At 35.8% G+C, this 9137-nt stretch overlaps 1 protein-coding gene across 3 annotated transcripts in view; it reads left to right on the top strand.

The window, feature by feature from the left end:
• The window catches only part of Ipo11 (importin 11), a 207934-nt gene extending 199567 nt beyond the window's left edge, over positions 1-8367 (top strand). For all 3 annotated transcript variants that reach the window (XM_026402552.2, XM_026402551.2, XM_077795835.1), the window contains exon 30: positions 6931-8367. In XM_026402552.2, the coding sequence (XP_026258337.1) occupies positions 6931-7095 (165 nt within the window). In that variant the 3' untranslated portion in view covers positions 7096-8367. The remainder of the gene's footprint in view (positions 1-6930) is intronic.
• Positions 8368-9137: the final 770 nt, after the last annotated feature.

Raw genomic sequence — 9137 nt, forward strand, 5'->3', positions numbered from 1 at the left:
TAGGCGGGGCATGGTGCTACTTGCTTGTAGTCCCAGCAGCTTGGGAGGCTGAGGCAGGAGAATCCCAAGTTCAAAGCCAGCCTGAGCAATTTATCAATGTGGTAAGCAACTCAGTGAGACCCTGTCTCTAAATAAAATACAAAATAGGGCTGGGGATGTGGCTCAGTGGTCGAGTGCCCCTGAGTTCAATCCCTGGTAACCCCCTCCCCCCAAGAAAAACCCAAGAACTGTACAGTAATAAATTTGTATTGTTTTAAGCCACTAAATTTGTGATAATGAGTTACAGAAGCACAGGAAACTAATATACTGATGAATTGGGGCATTATTTGATAGGAATAGGGAGCCATCAAAAAGTTATTAAGGGAATGATGTGTGTCGATTTATAGAAAAAGTTAAATCATATTCTACCATGAATTTGCTTAATCACATATGACTGCCTTAATAGTAATGACTATGAATCATCAGATATCATTTGAAACTAGATTTTGTATGAAATGTAATATCCACATTTTCATAATTATATGCATGTTTTTTTGTCTACAAGATTTTATGCTTGCTCTTTCTCTTTCCACTTTATACTAGTTATTTGTACAGAAGATCTCTGGCCCATAATTCTGTAACATAAGTTTTTAATTGAATAGCTGTCGATACATGTTACAAATGTTTTTGACTTTTTAGTAAACAAAATTGTATTCTATTCAGAAAAGCATAATGCAACTTGTCAGAATTTCTCTAAATGAAGAGGAATGTTTTTACTTTGTCATTGTTCTTTATTCTTGTCTTAAAACTCAGGTTTGGGGGAGAGGGATCACTTGTTTCGTTATTTTGCAGAATAACTATATTCTAACAAAGATTCTCTATAAATCAAATTTTCCTAATGCAGATCCTATTCACTCATTGATTTTTTAAAAAAAAATTTTTATTTTTAAAAAATAAATGACGGCGGAATGCATTACAATTCTTACTACACATATACAGCACAAGAGATGAATGCATTTAAAGACAAGTTTGGTTTGATTGGTTTTTTGATTTGTTGAGAAAAATTTGCAAAGCAGAGTAGAAGATATGGCAAGAAAAAGTTGTATGTTATATGTAGCTACACTGTACCCTGTGAGGAAGAGGCTTCCTTGAGTCTCCTTATGTTTGCTAGGAGAACTTCATGGTGTTTTTCTGCTCCAGGATCTCAGCCATGACCCCTCTTCATCATTAGATTAACTGCTTCAGTCCAGAGGATAATGATGCCATTGGATGTGTCCACATGTCCAGCCAGCTTACCTTAGAATTCAATAACTAAGAACTCTCCTCTCTTTGTTGTCTTTTCTGCCCCCTCAAACGCCATACTCCGCACATGCTCTCTCACACATACTAGCTGCCTCAACTGTTCCTGCAGCTGCTTTTTGCCATTTAATGTAAATATTCTGATTGGATCACTAATTTTTCATGTTATCTTTCACCCCCCTCCCTTTTAAAACACACTTTACATACAGGGACCATCATTTATTTTATCTCTGAACCCCTGCACTTAAAATTGTACAAAATCAATCTTCAGGAGCTATTCATTGAATTAGATGCCAGTGGTAGCAAATTCTTAAATCCTTATGTCTACAGTAATGCGTGCTCTCTACCAAGAACTGGAGATGGTGGTCTTTGTCAGGGATGTGACTTTTGTAGTTAAGTGTACCAGTTGACTAATATTGCTTTGTAATTGTTTCTGAAACTGCTTATTCTTATTTCACTATTTATTTATTCCTTGAGCAAAAGCAAGCCTGACTGTCAAGAGGTTGGTACAAATTCATTTATATTTGTAAATCCCAAGGGTTCTATAGATAGTCTAACTGTGGTTACTACATTGTTATGTGAACTAAATGTTGATAGGTTTAGTTCTCTGAAATTTAAGTCAACTGCAGGGATAAAAGATAAATAATATGGCAAACTTTTTTGGGGGGATGTACTCAGGGGCACTCGACCACTGAGCCACATCCCTAGCCCTATTTTGTATTTTATTTAGAGACAGGGTCTCACTGAGTTGCTTAGCATCTCGATTTTCCTGAGACTGGTTTTGAACAGCCTTTTAAATGCTTAAATGGTGGTGTTTCCTAAATAATTGTCATAGTTCACAATTTTGTTTATCAAAGAGATGATTGTTTTGAATCTTCAGTTTGACTTACACAGATTATTCAATAATGGAAGCAGTACTGTGAAACTGGTCCTTTGTTTTGTGCCAAGCCTGCCTACCAAAATAAATATACATTTTATTTTTTAAAATATATGGCATTTTTAAAAGTGTTTGCCATTTACCCCAAGCTCTCCAACAAGCTTAGGTTAAATAGCGATAGTAATGCTACTTCCCTTCCCAGGAACAGTGAGTTAATATAGGTCTTAAAATATCACAATTTCTTTAGTAGGTTTGCTCTATTAGCAAATAGTCAAGATGGAAAGCTTTCATTCCCCTATTGATCTCCATTACATTCTGTCACTATAAGTTATTGATTTATAATTTGATGAAATGATAGTCCGTATTTGAAAGAGATTGAAGGCTTGACTGGTTCCTTAAACTTTCTTGCTTGTATGGATTCCCATTCAGCATCTTATTGATAGCACTTGGAGTTTCCATTCTTTACCTGGTTGTCTGATTTTGTGGAGCATTTTACCAAGAGACTTGAGATTCTCATAAAATGTACTCCGTGATCTCACTTCTTAGAACCATAGAGGCCAGTTTTCCTATAGTAATGTTTCCTATTAGTAATGTGCATATTTCTCAGTCCCTTCAGTAAGCATATAAACAGAAATATATTTACTCTGAGAACTCAGTATACCTAAAGATGACATTTAGATTGCAAATATAATTGCAAATGTCATCTGATTTTTTTTTCTCACTGTTTTCCTTTTTCTCTTTCCATTCTCTGTATCACCTGATACTCGTGTATAGTAAGATCAGTATATTGTGGCTTAGATTTGATTTTATGGTATATTCTCACACAGAATGGACAAAAATGAATATATTTCTGAAAAGCAGTAGTAGAATCAAAGGCATATCTGGATAATAATACTTTATCCAGAAGACTGTTATTTTCTAATTTAGGAACATTAATGTACAAAGTACATCTCTAAAACCTTATCATATATTGTTTTATAGTCATTTTGCTTAAACAATAAGATGAATTGAAGAACATTTATTTACTAATTTAGTTGTGTATTCAGGTTGATTTTTAATTTAATGTGAAGAGGTTACCCCACTGCTAGAAACTGAATAGAAGTAATTCTTAATTTACTGCTAAAACTGGTTTATATTAAAAATACTTCCAAGAAATATGTAATGGGTCATCACAAAAGGCAGCATATTTTTGTAGGATTCTAAAAATCCACTTATAATCCTAACAATTTTACTCATGCACAATTTATCACATATCCTTTTTTTATTATATTACATAATCCCCACAACTGTCTGAGCAAACTGATGTTAAGGTTACCCTTTGGTAGTCTTGTGACTCTATATATTTAGCTGAATTTAAGATGATTGAGCCAGGCGCGGTGGTACACACCTATAATCCTAGCGGCCTGGGGGGCTGAAGCAGGAGGATCACAAATTCAAAGCCAATCTCAGTAACTTAGTAAGGCCCTAAGCAACACATTGAGACCCTGTCTCTAAATAAAATACAGAAATGGGCTAGGGATGTGACTCAGTGGTTAAGTGTTCCTGGGTTCAATCCTTGTTCCCCCCCAAAAGAAAAAAGAAAAAAAGATTATATATATATATATATATATATATATATATATATATATATATATATATATGCATGCACATACACACACGCACCCACAAATGTTGTTATTGTTTGAATATGAGGTGCCCCTCCCCCATCTTCTGTGTTAATGCTGATTGAATGTTCAAAGATGAAATGATTGGATGATGAGATGTAACCTGTTCAGTCTATCCTAGTTTAAATGGGCTAAGTGGGTAGTGACTGGAGGAGGTGATTCACTGGGGTTGTGCCATGAAAGAGTACATCTTCCTTGTGGTCCCTTCCTCTCTGCCATGAATGGAGTAATTTCCCTCTACCCTCCCTTCTGCCATGAGGTGCCTTACCTTGGGCTCAGAGCTGTGGAATCAGCTTGAATGACTAAAACTCTGGAACCTTGAATCTAACTAAACTTTTCTTCCTCTTAAGTTGTTCTGATCAGGTATTTTAGCCACAGTGACACAAAACTAACATTGTCTAAGATTTCTGTCTTGGAAGGCTATCTCTTTCTTGGTCCTCTGGTTCAAAACAGTAGGCTTTTTTCAAAGTTTTTTGTTGGTTTTCTTTCAGGGTTGCTGACTTCTTGAAATTGAAGTTTGGGATATATAAGGCAAGGAGAAAGCCATGGAACTCACAACTATATCGTTCTTAAGTGTGAAGTCTCTGCTGTTTGACCCTGTTTTCCCCACATTTTGGAGCCTCTTATGTTTGTTGTATTTAAAAAAAAAAAAAAAGCAGGGTTCTTAGTTGTCAGCTATTATAATAAGAATTTGAAAAAATAATTTATTATTTGCAGTGTGTTTCAACAGCAGATGTAGTATCTACTTTTAAATTTTTATTTATTTTAATTAGGTATATATGAGAGCAGAATGCATTTTTATTTCATTGTACAAAATTGCAGCACAACTTTACATTTCTATGGTTGTGCACGATATAGCATCACTCCATGTGTGCAGTCATACATGTACATAGGGAAATGATGCCCATCTATTCCATCATCTTTCCCCTCTTTTCTTTGCCCAATCAAAGTTTCCCCGTTTTTTCCCATGCCTCCTCCTTCTCTGTTATGGATCAGCATCCACTTATCAGAGAGAACATTTGGCCTTTGGTTTTGGGGATTGGCTTACTTCGCTTAGCATGGTATTCTCCAGCTTCATCTATTTACCTGCAAATGTCATAATTTTATTCTCTTTTAAGGCTGAGTAATATGCCATTGTGTTTATATACCAGTTTCTTTGTCCCTATTTTTTACCTAGAAAGCTGCTTTCTCAAGAACGTACCACCTGGTAAACCTAGTAGGCATTCTGTAATTTTTTACACTAAATCAGATAAATTTTATTGTAAGCCGTGTGGTCATTATTTATATGAAGGTAATAGTTAATTTCTTTGAAAATGCTATTAGTCACTTGAGTGTGTCTCAATTCTGGCAACTGAAGGTACTGTTAAAACTACTATTCTCTGTGGAAGGACTGGTAAACATCAGTTTTAAGCTCAGCTGCTATTTTTCTCATGTGATAATAGATAGTTGTAGTTACAGATAATTCATGATGTTTCCAAAAAATGTACATCCTCTTTAGTAAGAAGTTGATTTTAGTATTTATAATAATATTGATCATCACTTCATATTTCTTGAGCAAATATTTTTAAATGTTCATCTTCAATTTTTCAATTTCTGTGCATTTTATGGAATGTTGTCTTTAGGCTTGTGGACATAGGCCTTTGTGCCCACCTTTCTTGGTGGTGTTTCTCCTACCTGTCTTCCAGGGAAATGAGTTTTGAAATTATTACTTCTTGTCTGGATTTATCATGTACTCCAGCCTCATACCCTATGTCCTGCCTTTCAGTTGAATTTTTCATTTGTGGTCATTACTTTAAAATCTATTTACATTGTTCAAATAGTAGTTCTGACTACAATTCAACTTTATCAGCCACAGAATCTTATATACTTAAATAAATCCTTTTAGATTTGCACTATAATTGGATAATGAGATAAGTGTGCACCTTACAGCAGTTGTATGTTATTTTTTCAGTTATTAAATCATAAAGCATTTAAATAATACCAGTGGTAAGAACACTGTCAGAAGCTAAAAACCTTTATTATACCTTTTAAATTGGTACAGACAGTAGAAAAAACAACTTGATAATTTGTATCAGGAGTCATAAAATTGTTGATGCCCTATTCTTCTAGAACAGATATCCCAAGAAAATAAGCTAAAAAGTAGAGGAATAGCTGTAGATATAATGGGACAGTGTTTGTGGTAGGCTACTCAGCAAAATAATAGTTAAAACTGTATTTATACTATGATCACTTTAATATGTCTATAGCAGAAAAAAATAGATATATAGATTTAGAATTCTCAGAATTTTTTGTGGTATTGTAAATGCACAGAGCAGTACTAATTGTGTGATTCATGTGTATGTACAGCGTGCATAGAAAAGACGAAAAAAACCAAAAATATTTCCCATTTTTATCTTTAAGGAGTTGAACAATGTCTTATTTTCTATTTAATTGTACTTATTTCTCCTGCCCCAAATATCCCACTGGAGGAGAAAGAATAAAAATATTTAATTTTTTTCTTTTTTTTCCAACTGAAAACATATTTGTTAATTTAAAGAGCACAGAGGTCCAGGGTAGGAGAAATAATGTCACCTCTCTCATCCCAAGGACATCACTAAGTTACTGAGAACACCTCATCCTCCCCAGGAGATTCCCATGCACGTGTGTTGAAATGGTCTTTAATGTGCTCTTTTTCTTTTAGGGAGACTTTCTACTAGATTTTGATGCCTTAAATGGATGAATCCTCAGCTCTTGAGAAACTGAGCTAATCAGAGTAACTTATGTTCAGAGGGCCCTAGAAAGTTGGGGTTAGACAAATTGAATGAAACTTTCTACCATGAAACTGTTTTAGAATCCCAAAAGGAATCAGAGGGTTGGGGTTGTAGCTTAGTGGTAAAGCACTTGCCTAGTGTGTATGAGGCACTGGGTTCTATCCTCAGCACCACATAAAAATAAATAAAATGTGAAGGTATTGTGTCCATCTACAACTAAAATAAATATTTTTTCAAAAAGGGGGAATCATTAGCAGTTTTGTAATTGGGGAAGAGATTGTGAAGAATTGTAGTAAGTTGTATGCAAAAGAGTTTGTTTTTGTTTTTCTGACACAATATGGCTCCTCTCTATGTCCCGCAGCTGGCCCTGAAGGACCCTGTGCACACGGTGTCGCTGCAGCAGTTCATCTATGAGAAGCTCAAAGCACAGCAGGAGGTTCTGGGAGAACAAGGCTTCCAGTCTCTCATGGAAACGGTGGACACAGAGATCGTCACCCAACTGCAAGAGTTCTTGCAAGGATTCTAAGAGCATATGCCACATGGCTGCCACCTTTTTCTTGAAGCAAGCCGAATAACCCAGCCTTCCACCTACCTGTGAGAGCCTGCTGAGGTGACAAAGTCACTTGTGTATGAAGTTCAAGAAACAAAGACCACACATTTTTTACTACAAAATATAAAGAATAAATATAAATCCCACATAACTAAAATCACAAACCTATTCCTCAAAAGAATTTAATTTTATATTTATGAAGGGGCCGTGTGTTTGCTAGAGGTACATTTACTGACAATAGCTGCTTAATTTCCTGTTAAGAGAAGAAACTTTGATTGTCTTTTAATCATGTACTCTTAACACTTGAGAAGATGAAGGTTGATGTCTAAGATGTTTTTCTGCAACCAAAATTAGTTAAATTTGGCTGCCTTATCCCTTTTTTAAGTTAATGAAACAAGTTTGGAAAAATGACAGAGCTGTTCAGATGATGCAATTAAAGAAATCTATATACCAGGCAAAAGTATATAAATAGTGACAAATGTACATTACTAAGATTACCTTGCAAGGAGTTGTTTTCATCTGACATAGAAAATGTGTTTTATCAGACACATGCTTTTATTTTCATCTCGGTAATTCAATGCAGGAATTAGTAAAAGCATTTTTTTTCCTCATTTGATTTTTAGTAAATACACTTAGTTTGTAAATGTACATTGTAAGGCCCACAGAAGTGAACCTGTGGTACTGCAGTAGCAGGTGGGAGACCTCTGGTTGTGGTTTGTTCCTAGTTTCTTTGTTACTCATGAAGGCCAGCAGCCCTGCAAATGCCAAGAAGAACCAGGCAGCTCCCAGTCCCCAAGTGTTGTGCAGTCCTACAAAGCCACGACGGGCTGTTACACACTTACCCAGGCGTCTCAGGGTCCTTAGTGCATGGGTACATCGGGGCCTCGGTGATGTAGGTGCACCTCAGAGGACCCAGCAGTAAGCCCCAGAGCATCAACACTGACATAACCAGTCTTCCTTCCTTGTTCCTCCATCATGCAGTACTTACAAAGGGGAAAAGGAGAAAATAAAGCCTTACTTTGTTTTACTTGTCATTTATTGTAAACAACAACAACAACAAACCTTTAAAGCATTTTTTTTAGGAAATACTCAAAAGCAAGGTTGGAAAGTGTCTTATCTTTCTATAGAAAGTTGGGTACAGTATGTAACTGCGGGAAACCCACTGCCCCTTTGTAAGCTGTGGAACCCAAAATGTCTGGGATATTTGATGTTTTCAGCAAGAGAAAGAAAATACAGTCCAAATTAAATTTTCCAAAGATACCTCACCTTGACTGATTTGTCTGATTAGTTTTCTTGCCTCTCATACCAAAAAATGAATTCATAAAAATTGCCCAGTGATTGATTATAAAGGGATATTTTCTTTTATTCTCTGATTCTGATCTGCATGAGTTAATGGCAATGCTACAGGAAGCAAATCTTAGTTACCTGGTTAAGTTCTATTTTAAGACTGGGGATGTGGCTCAAGCGGTAGTGCGCTCGCCTGGCATGCGTGTGGCCCGGGTTCGATCCTCAGCACCACATACAAACAAAGATGTTGTTTCCGCTGAAAACTAAAAAAATAAATATTAAAATTCTCTCTCTCTCTCAAAAAAAAAAGACTGAACACAGTGGCTCAGGGGGCTGAGGCAGGAGGATCACTAGTTCAAAGCCAGCCTTAACAAGACCCTGTCTCTAAATTTAAAAAAAAAAGGGGGGGGGGGCTAGGGATGTGGCGTAGCAGTTAAATGCTCCTGAGTTCAATCCACGGTACCAGAAGAAAAAGGGTATTTCTTTACCACTATTAGCCTACAAGACTGACCTAAGTTTAATAATATCTGTCTTTTGCCTTAATTATTTAATTTGAAACACTGTCCCCATCAGTGTTGTTAGAAATTCTCAAACATGCTTTAGTTCTTCAGTTATAGTGAAATATCCATCTTTCCAGTTCCTGACATTTTAATATCATACTATAGCCAGATATTACCAAAACAAAACCCAGAGAAACTTATCTCAGAGAATGAATTTGGTTCATTTTTTAA

The sequence above is a fragment of the Urocitellus parryii genome, chromosome 1, assembly GCF_045843805.1.
Source record: "Urocitellus parryii isolate mUroPar1 chromosome 1, mUroPar1.hap1, whole genome shotgun sequence".
In the NCBI taxonomy this organism is placed as follows: Eukaryota; Metazoa; Chordata; class Mammalia; order Rodentia; family Sciuridae; genus Urocitellus; species Urocitellus parryii.